General features: G+C 33.0%; 1 protein-coding gene across 1 annotated transcript; it reads right to left on the bottom strand.

Moving 5' to 3' along the window:
• epn3b (epsin 3b) lies at window positions 1-23,870 on the bottom strand. The gene is made up of 10 exons (XM_073842907.1): window positions 23,663-23,870; window positions 13,654-13,954; window positions 12,032-12,395; window positions 9,554-9,657; window positions 6,019-6,105; window positions 5,829-5,946; window positions 4,799-4,975; window positions 3,533-3,664; window positions 3,217-3,447; window positions 1-2,226 (listed from the first exon to the last, which is right to left on the bottom strand). Exons 2-10 carry the CDS (start codon window positions 13,879-13,881, stop codon window positions 1,934-1,936), a joined length of 1,734 nt encoding a protein of 577 aa, XP_073699008.1. The 5' UTR covers window positions 13,882-13,954; window positions 23,663-23,870; the 3' UTR covers window positions 1-1,933.
• Between the last annotated feature and the right edge of the window lie 1,211 nt (window positions 23,871-25,081).

Genomic DNA, 25,081 nt, shown 5'->3' with positions numbered 1-25,081 from the left:
TGAATAACATTAATTTATTAGTGTCTTTGATATACACCATTTAACTCATAGTAGATTAAACGATTAACCTGGTTCTCCTGAACTAGCACAAACTGGATGGCATACTCATTAGCTGTGAATAACAGTAAAGCTGGTACTTGTTTCTTCAAATCATTTCTGAGTGGAGGAAATAACAGCATCGGATAATTCAGCATCGTCCGTAGTGAATATAAAACACGTCCGTCTGTCCTTGTCCTCTGAGACATACGGCGTCAGTGAGTTTTAACTGGCTATGCAGGTTCCTGTGAGTGGCGCTCCTGAGGTCCGAACAGGAAAAGAGGCGCCAGCCCCAGTGCATTGTGGGACTGTCGGTGAGACAGGCACGTGGAGAAGCTCGGTTACAATCAGTGCCGGATCGCATCGCGCGAGATCCATCGATTGAAGGCAACAGAAAGGAAACGAGGAGGGAGATGCTCGAGGATCGAGGGGAGGACGGTGATTCATTAGTTCTGTTGTGTTCCTGAAATGTACCTCCGTTTAGACAGCGTAGGGTGTTTTGACTGAAATATAGACATTTAACCCCTCTGTAAGTTCATTAGCAGCATGCTGTTCCTTGCAGCAAAAGAGCGAAGCGCCGAGCCACTGTCAAAGTCAACATGAAACGACGATAACATGTGAAGTAATTCTGGATATTAAGTTGGGATTTTATCCATCGGGAGTTGAATAAATGGTAAAAAGTGGATGTTGCATTCCAGAATGGCTATTATTGCTGTCATTTGCATTATATTAACCAGCATTAAGTTACTATGTTTGCGAAAAACCACCTACATTAGTGGTCTTACAAAGGCCCAGGTAACTATTTGGCTATGAGTTAAGTTTTTTTTTCTCCCAGGGGCCTGTAAGAGAGTTTTGGAAATGTTTACACAAAAACAGTGTAAATACTGTAGAAATAAGAATAAACAAATACATTTGATTACAATAAATAAATTAATATATATATATAAATAAATATATAAACAAACCTATTTAAAGTACTAAAAAGAATCACAATAACATATTCTTAATATTAATTTTTCACAGTATGAATTGGGTCTTTAAACATGAAAAAATATATATGTGTATTTTAGATTTTATAACGGGGTTCTCTCGCATAAGTATAATCATATTTTTGGGGTCCGTGGCTTCTAAAAAAAATTAAAACCCCTGATTTAGGTTATGTTAGCCAATTGGAACATCATTTTTGAGTCAGAGACCAATAGTTTTGCACCAGTGACACAATAAATGCACTATAAGCTAGTCAGTTTTGATTTCATGTTGACTTTAAGCTCGATATAAATGTGATAATCCAGGCTGAGCTATTATCACGCAGAATACAGACAAATGCATGTAAGTTAATAAAGTCAGCCAGAATTAAATGCGCATTGTCTTACTGGAAAAGTACTTTTGCTAAAAAATGACTCTTCTCAGAAAACTCAGCTCTTTAGTCCATTCACACTGAAACCAAATCACTGTAATCTGGTTTCAGTCTCTGTTTCCCATTGTTTAGGCTTTGAAACAACTTTTTAGTCTGTTCACACTGAAACTGAATCACCATAATCCAGTTTCTGTTTCCCATTCTTTAGGCTTTAAATCCATTCTTTAGACTGTTCACACTGAAACTGAATCACTGTAATCCAGTTTCAGTCTCCGTTTTCCATTCTTTAGGCTTTAAATCAGCTTCTCAGTCTGTTCACACTGAAACTGAATCACTGTTATCCAGTTCCAGCCTCCGTTTCCCATTCTTTAGGCTTTAAATCAGCCCATTAGTCCTTTTACACTGAAATCGAATCGCTGTAGTCTGGTTCCAGTTTCCATTTCCAATTCTTTAGGCTTTAAATCAGCTCTTCGGTCCATTCACACTGAAACCAAATCCCTGTAATCCGGTTTCAGTTACTGAACACGCAACTGCAGTTCCTCAGAGGAAGGGGTTGTGGCTTTGGCCGTGGTGTTGTGTTTGTCGGGCGGAGGGCGTGAGGGGCAGCAGCGGCTGTGGGAGGTTGCTGGGCATGTCCAGCAGGCCGTGGGGCGGCTGCGTGAAGGACGAGGGGAGAGTCTGCAGCTTCTGCTGTTGGACGGGCAGAGGGAGAGAGGCGCTGTAGGACAGAGCGTGAGCCGGCAGCGGTGATGTGGAGTGAGGACGCATCTGATTCAGAGTCAGTCTGGGCTGCTCACAGTGGAAGGGGTTTGTGGGAGACGGTGTGCTCAGACCTGCATGAGACACACAATGCAAAATATCATTATAGTGTCTTCTGCTCACCAAGACTGCACTTATTTGATTAAAAATACTGTTAAATTACTAAAATTGTGAAATATTATTACAATTTTAAAAAGCTGTTTTCTATGTGAATATCTGTTAGAACGTAATTTAACAGAATTTTCAGCATCAATGCCCCAGTCTTCAGTGTCACATGATCCTTCAAAAATCAGTCTAATATGCTGATTTGCTGCTCAAGAAATATTTCTGATTATCAAAATTAAACAGTTGTGCTGCCCAATGTTTTTGTGGAAACCGTCATACATTTTATTTTTCAGACTTCTTTGATTAATAAAAAGTTCAAAAGAACAGTATTTATTTGAAACAGAAATTTTGTTGTAACATTAGAAATGTCTTTACTGTAACTTTCGATTAATTGATCAAAGTATTTATTTCTTTAAAAATAATTTTACTGAACCCCAAACTTCATGTAGCTGAGAAGGAAAATTGCATTAAAAATTGACTTTTCAAAGTATATATTTAAAGAATAATAAAGTTAATTTATATTTTCCCACTTATAAGCAAAAATTTAAATAATAAAAAAGAAATATTATTACTAGAATAACCAAATAAATTACATGTTGTGAGATTTATGCTTAAAAGAAAAAAAACAGCTGTGCACTAATTTTTTTCATTTTCAAAAGAAGAGATTTTATCAGTAAAAGCAACTTTATAAAACAACTTTATTTTGCATTTTACTGAAAAGATGGCTTTCGTTTTTATTTTTGATTATTTAAAAAAAAACAAATGAATCAAATGCAATATAATGTTGTAGATGGACAAATAAAATGCTCAAAAGTAAAGTATTTTGCATTGAAAATGTAATTATGTAATTATTCAAATGCACTGAAGCACTCAAAAAGCTTTAAAAGCATTCAAGAGAACTATTAATTTTCTCAAATAATATGCCTGTATAAGTGCAAATGATAGGAATGTTTTCCTACCTGACAGGAAGGGGTTTTTGCTCTTGACCGGCGGGTTGCTGGGAATCAGCGTGTCCAGGTTGACGAGGGAAGCAGCGGTGGGCCCGAGGAACGCTTCGGGGGTCCGACACTGTCTGGGGGTCACCGTGTCCAGAGGAGGCCCGAGACGAGAGAGGTCAAAGGTCTCTGGACTGTCATTTCCCCGTCCGTTCACTTGAACACCCACCACCAACTCACCAAACTGATCAGCATCTGAAATTGAAGATTAGAATGACCTTCAGCTCGACTCAGAGAGGAAAACGAGTCTGGAGACTATCTGGTTTGGTGTGATTAGGACCTTCAGGACTCTCACAGCGAGGGCTGAACACTCGGCTTGGCCCCGCCTTCTCAACTATAGACTCCTCCTCCTCCTCCACTCTAAGCTCCTCCTCCTCCTCTGGAATAGTAAACGGGTCCTTTAGACTCGATACTGGAATAAAGAGCAAAGAACCTCACACATTTGCATATTTAAAGTAAAAATTGTGCCTTTCTATCTCATAAGTCTTGCAATTGCAAGTTTATACTAATAATAACTGCAAGATATAAACCTGCATTTCTGAGAAAAAGTTAGAATTGTAAGATTATAGAGTCTCCGTTTCCCATTCTTTAGACTTTAAATCAGCTCTTCAGTCTGTTCACACTGAAACTGAATCAGCGTAATCCCGTTTTAGTCTCTGTTTCACATTCTTTAGGCTTTAAAACAGCTCTTCAGTCTGTTGACACTGAAACTGAATCACCACAATCCAGTTTCAGTCTCTGTTTCACATTTTTTAGGCTATAAATCAGTTCTTCAGCCTGTTCACACTGAAACCGAATCACCACAATCCAGTTTCAGTCTCTGTTTCACATTTTTTAGGCTATAAATCAGTTCTTCAGCCTGTTCACACTGAAACCGAATCACCACAATCCAGTTTCAGTCTCTGTTTCACATTTTTTAGGCTATAAATCAGTTCTTCAGCCTGTTCACACTGAAACTGAATCACCATAATTCAGTTTCAGTCTCCGTTTCCCATTCTTTAGGCTTTAAATCAGCCCATTACAGTCCTTTTACACTGAAACCGAATCACTGTAATTCAGTTTCAGTCTCTGTTTCTCATTCTTTAGACTTTAAAACAGCTCTTCAGTCTGTTTACACTGATTCCATTTCCCATTCTTTAAGATTTAAATCAGCTCTTCAGTCTGTTCACACTAAAACTAAATCACTGTAATCCAGTTCAAGTCTCTGTTTCCCATTCTTTAAGATTTAAATCAGCTCTTTAGACCTTTCACACTAATCCTGACCCCTCCTTCTCCACTCTAAACTCCTCCTCCTCTGGAATAGTAAATGGGTCCTTCAGACTCGATACTGGAATAAAGAGCAAAGAACCTCACGCATTTACATATTTAAAGTAAAAACTGTACCTCATAAGTCTTGCAATTGTAAGTTTATACTCTAAAATAATAAGATATAAACCTGTATTTCTGAGAAAAAGTGAAAATTGTGAGATTATACAATAAATCACAATTGCAAATCAAAAACTGGTCTAACTTTGTTTTTTTTTTGTTTTTTGTTGTTGTAGTGTACCTAGTCGTGCTGGGCTCCTCCAGGCTTTTTCATCCACAATAGAGGTGGAGTTCGAAGGCGGGGCGTCCCAGGGGTCAGGAGGTGATTGGTGGGTTCCCCACTGGTGGGAGGGGCTACTCGAGGAAGGGCGGGTCGTCCAGGGACTATCAGCCACTGGGTTATTAGACTTCACTACAGCTGAAACAAACAACCAGATCAAACGAGATATAAGGTGATTTTGTTCCAAATATTGCCATATCCTAACAAATTATACACCAATTAAAAGCTTATTTGTTCAGCTTCAGAAGATGTATGAATCTCACTTTTGAAAAAAAAATTGACATATATGACTGGTTTTGTAGTCCATGGTCACATATTATTATTAAAATAGCTAAAATACCCCCCCCCCCCCCCCAATTGTTATTATTATTTTATTTTTTTTGGGATATTGTTACGTTCTACCTTGAAATGTGGTTGAAATAAAATCAGTTGTTGTTTCAATGTTGAAAGAATAAATAAAATAAAAATATTGACAGCATTTATTGCAGAATAACGAATAACGCTAAACAAAATTACAAATCAAAATTCAGCTTTGCATCACAGAAATAAATTACATTTTAAAATATATTCAAATAGAAAACAGTTAATTCAAATAGTAAAAATATTTCAAAATTTTAGCATTTTTGCTGTACTTTAGATCAAATAAATGCAGGCTTGGTGAGAGACTTCTTTCAAAAAAAAAAAAAAAACAGTACAAATCTCACTGTTCAAAAACTTTTGACTGGTAGTGTAGATATAAAGGGTTAACTTTTTTTTTTATGAACAATTTTTATTTAACGTACCCTAAAGAAGTCATGATGCTTTCTCACTCTCGTCTAACTTTTCAATGCATATGTCTATAAACCCTTAAAACTAAATTAATTTTGTTTCGTTTTGTCAACGTTAAACGTTAAACATTAATGTTTAATACAAAAAAAATATTGATAAATAATTTTTTACACTTTAATGAAACTAAAGAAGTGTCAACTCTTATTAAAACTGAACGACTGACCGAGAGTCTCCCAGGGGTCAGAGTTGAGGGGGCAGGAGGACGGGGCGTCCCAGGGGTCGTCGTTCGCCGGCGCGTCAGGCGTGGGGCTGAATATATCCACCAGATCGATTATGGCTGACTGTGGGAGGAGAGAGAAGGTCAGCGGGTCAGAAGCTCAGCGGATGCTGCAGGTGTTCAGTGTGTGTCTCACCTCTGACGGCCGCGAGTCTCGCTCTCTCTTGCCGTTCTCCAGAACCGTCTGCGGGTGAACCTCGTCCCCTTGACGGCCTTGCTGCTCCTTCAGGAGACAAAACAAGCTCAGTGCGAGAAGGTAGAGCTGCTGCTATTCATTAGTGGAAGGATTAATTAGGATTAAAAGAGCAGGAGGTTAATGAGCGCCGTCACATTCACAGGACGTCCACAGACAACACCGCAGGAGAAATACAGCTCAGGAACATCATTAGAGAAGAAGGAAAATTGGTTAGTTCCAGATAGAAAAAGCAAAGAAAGTAGAAAATAAAAATATAAAGACATTTCAAAGGTAAAGACGGTCTTGTTAATACTTCATCCAGTGGTTCTCAAGCTTCTTGACTGAAAGGACCCATAATGTCCAGTTTATTTGCTGTTATAGGTTTGTTTTCAGACTTTTTATGTATTTATTTATTTAGTATTGATATATTGTGTATTATATTAAATTAATTAACCACGATTCATTTGTGTGACTTAAGAAGTTTTATAAACTTTGTTCTACAAATAAAAATATCAGTTATCAAAGTTATTTTTTTATATTATAATATGCTATAAATTTTCAGCTTACATCTTAATTGTGTTTTTTAAATTTTTTAAATTTTAAATTTTGATTTAGAGTTTTTATTTGATTTTAAATATATTTTTTAAAAATTACATAATAACTATATAAATATTTAAATACGTAATACTTAATTTCAAGCCATTTTCAGATAAAAACAGTTATTGTGGGTGGAAAATAATATATTTTTATATATTTTCTAAATAATATATTATATTACATTATATTATACAACAGTTCAATCTGGTTCTCAAATCTGATTGGTTGAAGAGGAAATTTAACAGGAAAAATATTTATTTTATTTTATTTGGTGGAAAATAATATTTTTGAAGAGGAAAAATATTTATTTTATTTTATGTGGTGGAAAATAATATACAAAAATAATATAATATATTATATTACAATATAATGTGATAAATAATATTTTTATTTTATAAAATACATTTAAGTTTACATCTTGATTTTGGGGTTTTTAGCATTTTAATTTAGAGTTTGACTAATATATATATATATATATATATACATTATAATATTAATTTTATTATATTTGGTGGATAATATTTTTTATACGTGTTTAAATAATATTATATTTAATGTTTTTTTTATAAAATACATTTAAGTTTACATCTTTTTTTAGCATTTTAACAATTTTAATTTATTAACAATAATTAAACAAACAGCTATTGATGAGGAAAATATTTATTTTATTACATTTAGTGGAAAATAATATTTTTATTGTTTTTTAACAATATAATGTATTATATTATATTATATTATTTATGTATATAATATAATATTTTATTTAACAATATGATATATAGTATTATAATCTTTAATACATTTAAGTTTACATCTTGATTTTATTTTACTTTAATTTAGAGTTTGACTATTTTAATATATTAGTAATCATTATTAATAGTATGTTGAGGCGTCCCGGTTGAGAACCCTAAAAACACGCCGCGGTTCCTCAGATACCTGTGCAGAGATCCTGCTGCATCTCCATGACAACAGCTGATTGACAGATGGAATGGCAGGCAGTGATTGGTCGTTGTGGAGGGGCGTGTCTGCGCTGGATTTGGGTTAATGACGGTTATTTCGAGCGGTGTGTGTGGTTTCTGCTCTTCCGCTGCGTCCTGTGGGAATGCAAATATTCCTGAAACAGCAGGAAAGGTCAACAGGAAAACTCGTCTTTCTCCTCACGTTTCCTCCTCTGTGCTTACGGAGCTGCTCACACACACAGATTCACATTCAGAGATGGAAACGCTCCTGCTGCTGCATGCTGGGAACGAAAAGACACTCAAACACCACAGAAATCTGCAGGATCATTTACAGGTTATTTAGGAAACCATCAGCTGTAAAGAAGAGAGAGAGTGTGTCAGGATTATTACTGAACATTACAACTACAATTTATTAATCTAATCACGATTAATCGCACCCAAGAGCCAAATACATTTTTGTTTATATAATACATGTGTGTGTACTGTGCATGTTTATCATGTATATGTATATAAATGCACACACATGCAGTATATATTTAGAAAATATTTGCATATTTACATGTAAATATTTATATTCATATACTTCATATTATATATAAATATATTTTATATATAGACTTTTTTTACATTAACATTTAAATATATATATATTTGCAAATATATATAGTTGTAAATATATATATTTGTATGTATATAAATAAATATATATATATATATATATATATATATATATTCATGCATGTGTGTGTTTATATATAAATAAGTTTCAACAATGGATGGATAGATAAATATATAATAACAAAAAAAAAGAAAATATATAAGATGCCAAATGGTTAAAAAAAAACTAACCAAATAAAGTAAATTAAATATTAAATAAAATCTAATTTAATTTAATTAAATAAAATGTCAAATGTCATAATTGGTAAGATAACAAAATATAAATAAAAATAATAATATATAAATATATAATTATAATTATAATAAATGTAAAATACATGACAATTTCGTAAAAAACTTAAAAATGGTTTAAAGATAGCTTTAAATAAAAAAAGTGATAACTTACAGAAAAAAATGATGAAAAATATATGAAAATATTATAAGAAACTTAAAATGTTTTTTTTAATAAAAACAAAATATAAATGTAATAAATTGTAAACGTCTTAAAATAAAAATAAAATTTGTAAAATAAATATAAAATGAAAAATAAGATAATTGTAAACTATATGATTTAATATGTAAATGCAAAATATACATAATTATTTAAGAAACCTAAAAAGGGCGTAAAATGGTTGCAATATGATATATATATAAAAGACACCTAAAAATGGTTTAAAAATTAGCCAAAGATTAATTACTTAAATTATTTAAAAATAATACAAATTATTGACATAATTGGAAAAACATAAATATAAATAATGTTAAATAAATATATAATTATAATAAACATTTTTTTAGAAAACCTAAAAATGATTAAAAAACTTAAATAAAAAAAATGTGGTAAATTATAACAATAAAATATAAATATTACATAATCAGAAAAAATAATGAAAAATATATTAAAATATTTTGAAACTTATTTTTTTATAAATATAAAATATAAATGAAACAAATTGTAAACCTGTAATTTTTTTTATATATTTAAAATAATTGTACAAATTTGTAAAATAAATATAAAAGGAAAAATAAAATAATTATAAACTATATGATTTAATAATTAAAAAATAAAAAATGTTGTTAAATTATAACAATTAAAATATAAACATTACACAATCAAAAAATAAATAAATAATGGTGAATATATAAAAATATTTTGAGAAACTAAAAATGGCCAAAATAATGTTTTAAAAATAAAAAATAAAATCTAAATGTAATAAATTGTTAAAATATATAAATAATAGATTATTACAATAATTTCATAATGAATATGAAACATCATGTACCTCTCTGCTCATGGCCAGCGCGAGCTGCAGCTGTAGCTCTTCTTCTCCGCTGGTCTGCGGTCGAGTTTGTTCCAGATCAGACGCTCTGGGAGACGAGGAGGACGCTGACGGACAGACAGACAGACAGATGAGGATCATTCATCTTCATTTAGTGTGTGATGTATTTGATTGACGTGTCTCTGAGGAGCTCTAATACTGTCAGAATCCATCATCATCATAATTATCATTATCTCAGTTCAGATTTTATTATACTGTCATCATGTGTGTGTTTGTGTCACGGCCTCATTAGACTACAAACACATGAACACATGACAGCAGCAGCTGCGCTCAGACTCATCAGAGCAGAGAAAAGCACTAATGTCGTCTCTTTATTATCAGCTACGAGATTAGATAATTACAGCATCAGTTTACAGCAACTATACAAATGTATTTCCAACAAATATGTTCAGTTTTGTTTTCAAGCTCAAGTATCATTCATCATTCAGTATTATCGCTATAATTTAGTTTGAATATTGCATTAGAATACATTGTGTTGTTTGAACTGTGCCTCATAAATGAATTAGGGATGCACGATATTTTTGAACTCATTTTGGCCGATAGCTGATGCCAATACCAATATATTTCCTTTTGTTTGGAAATTACAGCAAGTCTCTCAAGTGACCCTGGAGCACAAAAGCAATCTTAAGTAGCACGGGTGTATTTTTAGAAATAGCCAAAAATGCATTGCATGGCTCAAAATTATCCATTTTTCTTTTATGACAAAATTCATTAGGATGTTAAGTAAAGATCATGTTCCAGGAAGATACTTTGTAAATTTTCTATCATTAATATATATAAACTTAATTTTTGATTAGTAATATGCATTGCTAAGAACTTAATTTGGACAACTTTAAAGGCGATTTTCTCAAATTTTGATTTAGTTTGACTCTCAGATTCCAGATTTTTTAAACAGTTGTATCTCAGCTAAATGTAGTCCAATCCTAACAAACCCAACATCAATAGAAAGCTTATTTATCAGCTTTCAGGTGATCTCAATTTCAACAAAATTACCCTTATGACTGGTTTTGAAGTCCAGGGTCATATATATAAATTGCTGATTTTTTTTTTTTTCTCAGAAAGATGAAGTTATAACCATAATATTTTATTGTAAGATTGAACATTTGTAGATGATCTAAAGCGAAATCTTTTTGAGCTTATAATTTGTTTATGAAATATAGCATATTGCACTCTAACGAATAAATCAGTATATATAAAATTATTTAATTTACAAGTGTTAAGTTCGTCATTTTCTTTTATTCATGTAAGCTATAGCTACATACTCATGATTTTATGACATAAATTACTGATTTATTTAATCAGAAACACATTTTATTAGACGTAGGCCTACAGCGCCACCTATGGAGTTCATGTCTTTCTTTCTTCGTAAAAACAAGTCAAGTCAAAATTAAGTGCGTTTTTGCTTGAAACAAGTTAAATAATCTGCCATTGGGGTAAGCAGAAACATCTTATTTCACACAGAAAACAAGATTATTTTTCTTACCCCATTGGCAGATTATTTTGCTTGTTTCAAGCAAAAACGCACTTAATTTTGACTTGACTTGACTTGTCTTTACGATTTAATTTTGACTTTTTGTTTTCTGAAAGACAATAATTTTTACTTGTCAAGTAAATCCTTGTTGATTTAAGAATTTTTTAGATACTTAGGATGGAAACAAGACAAAAATCTAAGTAAGAAAAGCATTTTTTGCAGTGTAAAAACTATTTGTTGAATCAACTTAAAATAATTTGTTACCTGGCTACCTTATCATTTTAAGTTCAGTCAACTCAAAAAAGTTTAGTCAACTTAAAATGTTAAGGTGTACTAAGTGACAACTTAGATATTTGAGTTGATTCAACTTAAAATCTTAAAACAGCCAGGTAACTCATCCAGCTTTTAAGTTTAACAAACCAAATGTTTTGTTAAGTCAACTCAAATATCTAAGTTGTCTCTTAGTACAACTTAACATTTCAAGTTGACTAAACATATTTGAGTTGACAGAACCTAAAATTTGAAGGCAGCAGGATAACACATTTCAAGTTTGTTTTAAAAACAAAAAATAATTTGTTACCCTGCTGCCCTTTAAAATTTTAAGTTCAGCCAGCTCAAATAAGTTTAGTCAACTTGAAATGTTAAGTTGTACTAAGAGACAACTTAGATATTTGAGTTGACTTAACAAAAAAAATGGTTTGTTAAACTTAAAATCTTAAAATTATGTTCAGTCAACTCAAAAAGTTGAGCCAACTTGAAATGTTAAATTACACTAAGTGACAATTTAGATGTTTGAGTTGATTTGACTTTTTAATTTTTAAATTTTAAGGCAGCCATTATCTGCAGATATTTGTTCTGGAAGTGAACTACTCCTTTAAAGCCATTATTGGCTGATTCCGACATCAGTACATCCCTAAAATGAATGAAAACTGAAAGTGCGCGTGTCTCACAGTTGAAGGACGACGGCGATCCTCTGGAGTGGTTGAAGTCTTCTCCGTAGAGCGCGGCCATGCTGGGCTGACTGCTGCGTCTGCTGGGATACGCTGGAGGAACGCCGCTCACGCTGCCGCCGCCGCCGGCCATCCTCTCTTTGGTCTTGAGCGCCTGTGCTCTCTCCTGTCGCAGTCGCTCCTCGTCCCGCAGCAGCGCCACCAGCTGCTTGGCTTTCTCGCGCACGTTCACGCCTTGGTCGCGGCCGTCCCGGTCCACGTACTGGAAGTCGCGCAGCGTCTGGATGGTGAAGGCGTTCTCGCGGCACTGCTGGGCCACACGCTCCGAACCCGTCTTTGCCAGATAGTCCAGCAGCGTCAGAGCCTGAGCACACAGATAAAAACAGATCACTGCGCTAGAATGATTATTGGTTATTAATGAATATTAGATTATTATGAACTATTAGATCAGTGGCTCTTAACTATTCGAACAATACTGTCCAGAAAAATATTCAATAGCTATATTTCCTCTGGTACATCTGCTGTAATTCATGGAAACTAGAAGTTTCCACAAGTTAACCAAGATTATTTTAATTAAAATAATTACATTTCAGGAATCCAATTTAAGAGCTGAATGTACATAAATTTGCATGCCTTTTCCATTTGTTTGGCTAACTAGATTACAGATACAGATTTTTTTTTTTACTTTTTACTATATATATATATATATATATATATATATATATATATATATCACTTTGAAATTACTATTATTAATTTATTTCTATTTTTTTTTTCTGGTTTTTTACATTTTTTAATTAGATTAGAAATACATTTAAATCTTTAATTAGACAAAGTAAACTAGAAAATACACACAGGCTAGACAATTACACTGTTATTTCTAAGTTCACTAGAAATAAACTAAGTAATAAACTAAAAGTAAAATATTTTTAAATTAGGCTAAGAAATCACTTGAAATCACAAAAATGACCAAAAATAAACCACAAAATATTATTATCATTATTAGACTAGAAATGACTAGAAATGATTAGAAAGAGAAAAAGACTTTTTAAAATTCTAAAAATAACACCGTAAAAAATATGCTACAAATGACCAATTAGACTAGAAATACACTAAAATATGATATTAATTTTGATAATTAATTTCTGAGTCTAGAATTCTTTTTATATTATTAACTTTCTAGTACATTTCTAGTAAACTTGAATGAAAATGAGACATTTTTAGATTAGGGTAGAAATAACTTGAAATCTCCAATTAGACAAAAAGTAAACTAAACTGTAACCACCAATTTTAATACAAAAAAAAAAAAAAACTAATCACTTGAAATTACAAAACCAACCAAAAAATGTACAGAAAAAAATTATAAACACAAAAAGTTCAAGAAATGTGGAAGAAATAACACTTTTTAAAAGTTACTAGAAATCATTACTTAAACTAGAAATAAAAAAATAACACTTTTAAATGATGCTACAATAATTCCTAGACTAATATAATTTAAAACTGTAAGCCTAAAATATAACTAGAAATCATTCACTGAACTTAATTTGAAATCTGTTGATTTTTCTCAGTTTTATGTAACATCTTGTTAAGTCATGGGCGCTACTGTAGACGGATGCGGACACCTTGTAGACGTGTCTCCAGTTCTTGCCGTGATCGTTGAGGCGTTTCCAGACCATGGCCATGACCTCGCTGAAGGCCACCACGCTGAAGGTGAGCTCCGCGATCTCGGACATGAGCGAGCTGGACGGGCCCCAGGGGTCGTTGGAGGTGGCCTCGCGCACCTTGATCTCCGCATCCGAGTAGTTGTGCACGATGTTCTTCACCTGCCGCCGCAGGGCCGAGGTCGTCATGGCGACGGAGAGAGTGTGAGCGAGGGGGCGGATCTCTGGCTGAGACGGACGCTCACACTAACACCAGCCACAGCTGAGAGTAACACACACACACACACACACACACACGCAGAGAGAGAGATAACTATTATTACAAGCTTCTCAGATTTAGACGCTCACACAGACTCACATAGAGTTTTATGCAATCTTAGTTTAATTTTCTGTAATGCGATAGAATGATTTAGTTACCAAGGCAACAAACACTAGTAGATATACACGAGTAAGATTTTTTTTTTCATGTTTTGAAAGACGTCTTTTCTGCTCACCAAGGCTGCATTTATTTGATTAAAAATATGGTAAAATGTGTAAAAATGTGAAATATTATTACAATTCTAAATAGACTTTTTCTATGTGAATGTGTGTTAAAATGTAATTTATATCTGTGATCAAAGCTGAATTTTCAGCATCATTACTGCAGTCTTCAGTGTCACATGATCTTTCAGAAATCATTTTTATTTGCTGATTTACTGCTCAAGAAACATTTCTGGTTATTATCCATCTTTTGTCAAATCATAATGTCTTTACTGTCACCTTTTATCAATTAATTGTGTCCTTGATTAATTAAAGTATTTTTTAGGACTTTTTGACATTTAAGAAGTACCATAATATAAAATATTATATAACTCAATATTTTGGCTTCAAAATACTTTAAAAATTATGGCTAAATGGGTATGGATATATAACATTATTTAACAATAAAATTAAGTGAAATAAACCTGAAATAAAATAAAATATATTAGATGAAAAACTTAAACTAAAATTGAAAATTCTAATAAAAAAATATATTTTATAAAGAAAATACAAATAAATAAATCCAAAAAAATACACACATATATATGTACACAGACACACACACACACATATATATATATAAACATATATACTATATTATATTATATAATTTTTTTATTTATATTTAATTAATTTTTTTATATTTTATATAAAAAAAAATATATATATACATTTTTTTTTAAATAATACTGAAATTGAAAAATATGACATAATATTGAAATTGAAAAATGACAATAATAGATAAAATCACTACAATCCTAAAGTATAAAAAAAATAAAAATAAATATGACTTCAAAATATTAATAACTACTATAATACTATATAAATGAAACTAAAATACGTTTTTTTTTTTTTTACTTTTTTAAATACTTTTTTTATCGGTGAATTAATAAAATGTGATTTCTCATTTAACAACGAACAACAGAAAATAAATATTTATGCATTTATTAATAGTATTACTATAATAATAATAATAATAATAATATTATTATTATTATTATTTTTATATATATATTGCTAAATAGAATTACTTAGATGTTTCATTTTTCATTTATATTTAAGTAACATAACAGAAAAATGACAATAGCAAATAAAATTATTTATTTATATTAAAAAAGTTAAATAAATGTGACTTCAAAATATTAATAACTACTATAACGCTACATAAAAAAACTAAAATAAGTGTTCATGCTAAAATCTTTTTTTTATTGTTGGTGAATTAATAAAATACAATTTCTCAATTAACAATGAACACAAATAAATATTTATGCATTTACACATTTAGCTTTTAAATATTCAGTTTTACAAAAACATGTTTCCTTTTATAGTCATGTATGAATGACACTGAAGAGGTCAAAAGTCATTTATAAACATCAGTTGCTGTAGTTGTTGTGGTCCGTAAAGGGTTAACAGGTTTTTGAACACATAAACAGATGCAGTTCTAATTAAAAATGTCCCCACCCTGTTCATGTGCAGTGAGAGGAGAGCGATCACCATTTTCAGCATCATCAATAATTCAGCTCGGCTCTCCAGCCAGCACTTACCGAGAAAAATAAAATAAAACCACGGCCAGAGGAAATGGGTCGACGAGGAGAGCTGTGTGTTATCTGTCCATCAGACTGCATAACAGATCCTGAATTTACCCGAGCACTCAAACATCCTTCAGACATTTATATGTGCTCGCAACATCAAGGTAATGGGTTCGATTCATGACGATTAATCCATCTGAAATGCCAAATGAATAAGCGTGTGTTTGACTCAGGCGTGAATCACAAACGCCACTCACGCTGTTAGCCATCGGCCCACAGATCAGCTCTGAATCACAGCGGCACGCTTCAACCCTCGCGCTCTGACTCACGCGCCTCAGTTTCATTCAGAAAACACTGGAGTCTGATAGGGTTAATAGAGCTGCATCTGGAGGAGATAATCACACTCACATCAACAGGAGAGCTGGGAAACATCTCACTATTTCATTCACGAGAAGCTATCAAACAGATGAGATTACTAAATGTTTATACGACTGGGACACAATTTACAAAAAAAAAAAAAAAAAAAAATACATAAATAAATGTCATTGTTAATCCAAAACTGGCAGCTCACTGCAAAGAAATTGCTTTTAGTACTTACATTTTTTGTCTTGTTTCTTTCCAGCCAAAATATGTAAAGATTCTTAAATCAAGAAGGTAACTTTTTTTTCATGTTTTCAGTAAAAAATACTCAAAGTCAAAATTATACTGTCTTTACTGTCACTTTTAATAAATTTATTGTGTCCGATATTCATTTAAGTATTTTTTAGGACTTCCTTCTGACACTTAAGAAGCACCATAATATAAAATATTATATAATTCTATAACATTTTGGCTTCAAAGAATTTTAAAATGGCAAATAAGTAAAAAAGCTAAATAGAATGATTTACTTAGATGTTTCATATTTTATTTATATTTAAATAACTATAGCGATATCACTTTTATCATAGCTTAGCATAGATCATTGAATCCTATTAGACCAATAGCATCGCGTTCAAAAATGACCAACGAGTTTCGATAGTTTTTTTAGTTTGTCCTATTTAAAACTTGACTCTTCTGTAGTTATATCGTGTACTAAGACCGGTGGAAATGCAAAGCTTCAATTTTCTAGGCCGATAAGATTAGGAACTACACTCCCATTCCGGCGTAATAGTCGAGGAAGTTTGCTGCCGTAATATGACTGAAGCAGGAGCAGTAATACCACGCAGCACATGTGCAAATGCTAAACTAGCTGGGAACTCATTTCTGATAATACTGCTCCTGCTTCGGCCATATTACGGCAGCAAACTTCCTTGACTATTACGCCTGAATGGAAGTGTAGTTCCTAATCTTATCAGCCTAGAAACTCGCAGCTTTGCATTTCCACCGGTCTTAGTACACGATATAACTACAGAAGAGTCAAGTTTTAAATACAACAAATATGGAAACTCGTTGGTCATTTTTGAACGCGATGCTACTGGTCTCATAGGATTCAATGATCTATGCTAAGCTATGCTAAAAGTGATATCGCCAGAACAGGAGAATGGCTGAATGGATTTCAAAACGGTAAAAATCAACTTATTAACTCGGGGGGAGTTGGAGAATGAGCCTATTTCCAAAAAAAGTGGAGTGTTCCTTTAACTGGGTTCCGGAGGCAGTTTATAACTTTCGGGAAGCGGAGTTTGATCGGGAGATTATTCCATTAGGGGCCGTTCACATGTAGCATCTTTTGCGCGCTAAAGTTCGTTATTTCAAATGTAGATGCGCGGTGTCTACAACGCGATGCACTCGTTTTTTCCAGGCTCGTCCGCGCCGTATCCAGATAAAAACATGTCAACTTTTCAGTATGCCGAGCGCACTGCGGGTCATGTGACAAGAACCAACGAATCAGCTTCTTCCTTTCACGAAAAACATTAAAAGCTTAGCCAAGATGGAGAAACAGCCGATCATAGCTGTTACAGGGATAACAGTTTTTAGTAGCAGAGTTACTGCAAGCGATTTTTAGTTTTGGAAATCCATTTATCCTTTGCTGAAACTTCCGCGTCTTCAGGGAGAGCGCAGGTCATGGTTGTTTAGCAACGGCAGACGCCACCAGAGCGCAAGCTGCGGAGTGCTTTAGAAAGAAGGAGAAAGCGGCGCACCTAGCGTTTTCCACAAGTTTTTAGGCGCGACATGTGAACAACCCTTATATGGGATGACTTCGGTAAGACCAGAGGCGGAGGACTGTGCATTTATGTTAACAAAGCTTGGTGCACAAACTCTGTTATTATTGGGAGACACTGACTATCGATTCGATTAATCGATAAGATTATTCTTCTTACCCCACTGGCAGATTATTTCGCTTGTTCTAAGTAAAAACTCACTTAACTTTGACTTTTCTTTTCTCAAAACTAGACAGTGTTTACTCGTCTAGAAAACCCTTCTTGATTTAAGATTTTTTTTTTTTTTTTGATATTTTGGCTGGAAACAAGACAAAAAAATCTGAGTAAGAAAAGCATTTTTTGCAGTGCTGTGGTTGCCAGAACTTTACAGTAGCAAAAATTAAGTTTCACAGATTAAGCGTAGGTTTACAGTAAAAAAAAAGAAAAGTTTTGTATCTTTATAAAACACCAAAACACACCTTAAAAACTCAATGAGAAAACCACAGGATGAATCAAAGAGGATTTCTTTCACAAACTGAAGCGAACATTAATCAGTTACTTTTAAAAGTAATGGATTACAGTATTTCGTTACTTAGTTACTCTTTATAAAAGAAGTAATCCATTACGTTTTCTGTAATAAAGTAATAAGCATTAGTTTTTTCGAAAAAGAAAAAAAATAGATATTTTGTGAATTTAGTAATGTGTTACTTTACTAGTTACTTGAAAAGTAATCTGATTACATATCACACATTACTTGTGATACGTTACTTCCCTAGATCTAAGTCTAATATGCACAGTGTGATAAACAAACACAAAACACGATCGCGACACTAAAATAAAATGTACGTGACACTAAAATCCTAATGTATATAACTAAAAACCAAGGTGAAGTATTGTTATTTCAATAATAAAAACAATCATTTTTTTTTTTCACTGTAAGTTATAAGATTATTTATTCTTTCATTTCCAAGTGCTGTATATTTAATTACAGAAGCCTGTTTCAGACACTGAATAAAAAAATAAAAATGAAAATAAAAAGGTAACTTTTTGGTGACTTTTTATCTCTCAGTTTACACTTTTGTCTCAGAATTGTGTGATATAAACTCACAATTCTGACTTTTTTACTCACAATTCTCACTTTTTGTGAAAAATACACTCGCACCTGCGAGTTATAAAGTACAACTTTGAGGGGGAAAAAGATATGTTCTCAGAATTGAGTTTGTCTCGCAATTCTGACTTACAATTGCGAGTTACATCACAACTCTAAGAAAAGAAAGTGAGAATTGATCGTTTATATGACACAATCAGAGAAAAAAGTCAGAATTGCAAGTTTATATCACAATTATAAGAAAAGAAAGTCAGAGTTACAAATTCATATCTCACAATTTTGAGAAAAAAGTCAGAATTGCAACTTTATCTCAATTCTGAGGAAAAAAGTCAGAATTGTGAGTTTATACATCATAGTTCTGTCTTTGTAACTTGCAATTGAAAGTTCATATCTTACAATTCTGAGAATAAGTCAGAATTGCGACTTTATCTCACACACTTCTAAGGAAAAAAGTCAGAAGTGCAAGTTTATATCTCACAGAGAAAAAGTCTGAATTGTGAGTTTATGTCACCGTTTTGACATTGTAACTTGCAACTGTGAGTCTATATCTTACTATTCTGACAAAACGTCAAAATCGCATATTCCATATTTAATAGTATTTTACTGTTTAACTGATTCAATACAATTTCCCATTGAATTGCTATTTTTCACCAGATATAGCAAGATAACTTCCCATTAATAATAGGAGAACTTTAGCATTCCACAGTCATTTATCATTAAAATCCCAATAATGTTTTAGTGCAGCGTCAGCTGATCTGACTGAACATCTCTGCCCTTCACACGGCTGCGCTCTCTGACTTTGCATTTCTGTGTGTGCGGCAAAACCTAATCCCACACGTCCTTCATAGAGCCTCTCTAAAGCAGAACTGCTCTCTGTGAAGAGCTCACGCCGTTCCTCAGGGTTCATCTGCTCCTGTCAAAGACCTACAAGTCTTTTAACCTAGTCTAGATCCTTCAACGCATTTCCAAAGAGTTTCGGTTCTGCATCTGTCCCAAAACCTGCTGCTCTTGAACCAGGATCCGCTAACATCAGCACTTTCATTATTACTTTCTCAAAACTAGACCAAACGCGACAAAAGTAGATCACTCTCATCAGGAGTAATGAAGATGAGCTTCGGTGTGAAGAAGAAACACAACAACTGAAATGCACCGAAATGAAAACTGTTGGCTGAAGCCGAAGCTAAAGAAAATTAAACACTGGGCCGAAGTTTTTTGTGTTTTTCCCCTATGCATTTTACTACAGTTTTCACCTTTGCGTAAATGAAATGGCCAAAATATGCTTTTTATGCACCGAAAGATGCTTTTTTCGACTGAATAATTTCGGTTGCTGAACATTCAGTGCATCCCTGCTTAACATAACCTGCTACTTATTACTTAGTTTAGAAGTTTAAATTCCCATTTTAACATTCTCACAATCAAAATTAAACCTTTTTGGAGCACAAATGACCTGAGCTGCCTAAAGTTGATCGTAGAGAGCACTGGAGGTGCTGATCTACTTACGATGCTTTCGGGAAAGGCAGACCTGGTTCATCTGCTGTAGACACGAGAAGAAAACAACAGACACATGTGTGTGAGTCCGGGACGAGTCACTGATGAGTGTGATCTCAGCGGAGACATCTGCTCCGCAACACGACACACTTTCATCTAGCAGATCCCCACCGAGACGTTTAATTCTGTCGGTCGCCTTTTATGCTTTCCTTATTGAATTATTCCTCTCCGTGTTCCTGCGGTGATCACAGATTCATCTCGCTCACAGTGCTAAATATTAAACAGACAAAAATAGTTGTGCGGCCTGATGCCACAGAAGAAGCTCTGATGGGACGTGAACTTCAAAACGTTCTCCTGTGACATCAGAGAATATTTTAAAGCTATGAGACAATAAGAAAACCTCACATTTCCAATGATTCTATACTCTTAAAAATAAAGGTGCTTCACGATGCCATAGATTAGAAGAACTTTTTTTTTTTTTTGTCTAAATGGTTCCATGAAGAACCTTCTTTGTGGTGAAAGAAGGTTCTTCAGATTATAAAAAGGTAAGAAAGAGATGGTTCTTTAACAAACCTTTGACTGAATGGTTCTTTGTGGAACCAAAAATGGTTCTTCGATGGCATCGCTGGCACCTTTTAAGGCACCTTCATTTTGAAGAGTGTACAGAACTACTTTAAATTTGTATACCATAGAGTTTTTTGAGTTCCATAATGCCACAGAACAAGTTTTTTAAACATTTTTAAGTTCTTATGTCATTAAACATTTTTTTGAGGTCCATAATGTTCCAGAAACATTCAGTGTTGGGGAAAGTTACTTTTAAAAGTAATGCATTACAATATTGAGTTACTCCCCAAAAAAGTAACTAGTTACTTTTTTATTGAAAGTAATGTGTTACGTTACTTTTGCATGAGTTTTTCATCTGGACAGGGCTTGCTTGTTTTTAATATAAAAGTTCTATTTTTGGCTAATGTAAAAGCTTTTTCACACCAAAAGCCTCAGGCTTAGAGAAAAGTAAATTTATGTCTGTATAGTAGACCGCAGCAATATAACAATAAAACAGGAAAACAAATATTAGATTGTCTTGAGTCATTTTTGCTTATTAGTATGGATGAATTGGATCACTGAAGTTTAGCAGAAAAGACATTGGTTAATAAAATGGGATTAAATACATAAAGGACATTTGTATTATTTAACATTTAATTGAGTTGAACTTCACTGGTTTTATTCATTTTGAGGAATACTGAATTCTAATCGAAAAATGTTTTTGTGAGTGAGATGAATTAATGCATGTTCACATTTATTCACTGCAAAAAAAAAAAAAAAATGCCTTTCTTGCTTAGATTTGTTTGTCTTGATTCCAGCCAAAATATCTAAAAATTCTTAAATCAAGAAGGAATTTCTAGACAAGTAAAAATTATTTTCTTGTTTTCAGAAAAAAGAAGTAAAAATTAAGTTTTTGCTTAGAACAAGCAAAATAATCAGCCATGGGGTAAGCAGAAAAATCTTATTTCAAATAAAAAACAAGATTATTTTTCTTACCTAATTGGCAGATTATTTTGCTTGAATTAGGCAAAAATGCACTTAATTTTGACTTGTTTTTTCTAAAAACTTTGGAAACATTTAAAGTTCTAAAAAAGGTCATAGTAGAAGTTGTAATGATGTAATTAAACCATTTTTTGAATTCCAAGACATCAAAGAATGAGTCCTAAAATGTCATAGCAGAACTTTTTCAAGTTTCTGTTATGTCATTGAATCTTTTGAGTTCCGGTTATAAAACATTACCATTTTTAAGTCAAGTTAACATTATTATTGTTTGAACGTTCTTTTGACACAGTTGTGTGTTCTAATATTCTGTGCGCTACATTTAAAGATTAAATTATAAATTCCATGATGTAAAGAACATAAAAATGTCATAGTAGAAACATTTGAAATAAGTTGAAATAATATCATAGAATATTTTAAAGTCCTGATAAAGCCATTGCAGAACCATTCTGTAAACCCAAACGTTCAAAGTAATTAAATAGATTAAGTAGTGTAAACTTAACTTTAAAAAAAAAAAAAGTTCTACTAACTTAGATATTTTGAGTTACTGTGACTTTTCTTAGTTTTTGAGTTAATAAAACTTATTTGTTTTAATTAATTTAAACTACTTGTTGATGAATCAAGGTTCTTTAAGCGATGCCATAGAAGAACCATTTTTGGTTCCACAAAGAACCATTCAGTCAAAGGTTCTTTAAAGAACCATTTCTTTCTTTCCTTTTTATAATCTAAAGAACCTTATTTGCCAAAGAACCTTTTGTGAAAAGGAAAGGTTCTTCAGATGTTTAAGGTTCTTTATGGATCCATTTAGACAAAAAGGTTCTTGTATGGCATTGTGAAGCACCCTTATTTTTAAGAGTGTACTTTTCGACGATAATCATCATGGATCTCAAAGTAAGTGTTAAACGAGTTTTTATGAGGCCATACAAGAACCTTTGTGATGTTCTTTGGCTCTTTACAATGATATTTGTGACCCTGAACCACAAAACCAGTCATAAGATTTATGCATCATTGGACAATATTTGGCCAAAATACAACTATTTGAAAATCTGGAATCTGAGAGTGCAAAAAAATCTAAATATCACTTTGAAGTTGTCCAAATGAAGTTGTTAGCAATGCATATTACTAATCAAAAATTAAGTTTTAATATATTTACGGAAGGAAGTTTACAAAATATCTTCATGGAACATGATCTTAACTTGGCCAAAAAGAAAAATCAATAATTTTGACCCATACAATGTATATTTGGCTATTGCTAGAAATATACCAGTGCTACTTAAGACCGGTTTGTGGTCCTTTAAAGAAGACAGATGGGCTTGACTTTTACTTTGGTAATGGATATCTAAAACAAATACACTAAAGCTAATAAATGTCTAGAACTAATGCACTAATATGACCAATAATGTAACACCAGGAACACTTCTGATTCTCCAGAGTACCATATCCAACATGACCATCTCCCACACAACAGCACCAGACCAGAAATAGCCTCGAGACTGTGTGTAAATGCTCTAGTAGGCCTCCATCTCCTGTATTCAGCATCACAGAAACACTTCTGACATAGATTATACACATACACACTTTTGACATCAGACATTCACGATAACACAGTGGCAGACACATGAGCATCATCTGCAGGGTTAATGAGGAGATAAATGAATAGCGCTTACCTGCAGCATCTTACTGAGCAGCCGCGATCCGCTACACTGATCCACAGAGACGGACTCGGAAACAGAGAGAGATAGGATGAAAGAAACACGGATAGATCTGTCCGTCCTGTCGTCGATTTGTGCGGGAATAAACGCGCTGCAGTGTTTCCAGTGAAGTGGGTGAGATGATCCATCTATATACGATCACACATGCGGTGTGGAGGCACGAGCCGCCTTCATCACGAGAGAGAGAGAGAGAGAGAGAGAGAGAGAGAGAGAGAGAGAGAGAGAGAGAGAGAGAGAGAGAGAGATGCTCTGATGCTCTGCGCACTCAGCATTTAACCGCATCACTGCCGGAGTCTCTCAACAAACCAAAAATAACAGTTTATCTACTTATATCAGTTTAATATCATATGGTTATTACACTGCCACCATATATATTACAATATAAATAAACAAACACACATTATTAATTAAGAAAACATAAGAATAAATATTGCGAAAATGTAACGGTTACTTATCGCTGTCACTGAATGATTTAATTACTTTATTAATGATAGCTAGTATTCGATATATAACGATAAAACTGATGAAATGGAAGTAAAACTGATTTTTAAAAATTTCTGTTTGTATTATCTATTTCAAGATTAACTAATACTTGACTTTTATTTTGAATACACATCACAAAACGATATAACTTACCTTTCTTAATGAGGTGCAGCTTCGGTCTGTTGACCGTTAAAATTTTAAACAGTTGCTGGCAGGAACCATTTAAACCAACCAAACTGAGTTGTCGCTAAACGTTAAAATATAACTACATTTCTACATTTTTGTACCACAATTGATCCAACATATAGTAACCCAGTATACCCAGTGGTTGAGGTTTCAAAAGTATTATTATTATTTATAAATGTTCTGCTATATAGGCTACTTTATGTAGAACTGCGCTTCTGTCTTCTATTTTTTTTTTTTTTACAGCGTGAAAGTCGTACAAATTTATGAATGAACCACTAGTTTTAAAGTCTTCCTGGTCTACTGACATTTGTTATGACATCTGCTTCAAACATTACAATGGACATGATAATTTTATTACCTCAATAAGTACATCTACATCACCAGCTAATTAGGTTACTTATCACTGTGGATGACTTAATTACGTCATTAATGCTAGCTAGTTAGTATTCGTTTACAGTCTCATTCTTCGGAGAACGATAAAACTGACAAAATGGATGTAAAAAATAATTTTAAAAATACCAGTTTTTATTATCCACAGCAGCGGCAACTCAAGTGGCCATGCCCTTAATTATGCAGAACTTTAAGGCTTAATATAACTTAAACGGAGTAAAACAATTCACCCCCCTCACAGTTGACATGCAGGGCAAAACTAGCTATATAGACCAAAACCACTTTTTGTACCAGGCTGTAAACATACTTTTTTCT

Source organism: Garra rufa, chromosome 6 (assembly GCF_049309525.1).
Source record: "Garra rufa chromosome 6, GarRuf1.0, whole genome shotgun sequence".
NCBI classification, from domain to species: Eukaryota; Metazoa; Chordata; class Actinopteri; order Cypriniformes; family Cyprinidae; genus Garra; species Garra rufa.
This window is presented reverse-complemented; position numbering and strand designations above follow the sequence as displayed.

Excerpts from the sequence above, each read along its gene's own strand:
- epn3b (XM_073842907.1), bottom strand. The coding sequence starts at position 13,881 with ATGACGACCTCGGCCCTGCGGCGGCAGGTGAAGAACATCGTGCACAAC. Across the intron at positions 6,106-9,553 it reads CGCTGGCCATGAGCAGAGAG|GAGCAGCAAGGCCGTCAAGG; the intron begins GTACATGATGTT and ends TGTCTCCTGAAG. Across the intron at positions 4,976-5,828 it reads TGACCCCTGGGAGACTCTCG|CTGTAGTGAAGTCTAATAAC; the intron begins GTCAGTCGTTCA and ends TGTTTGTTTCAG.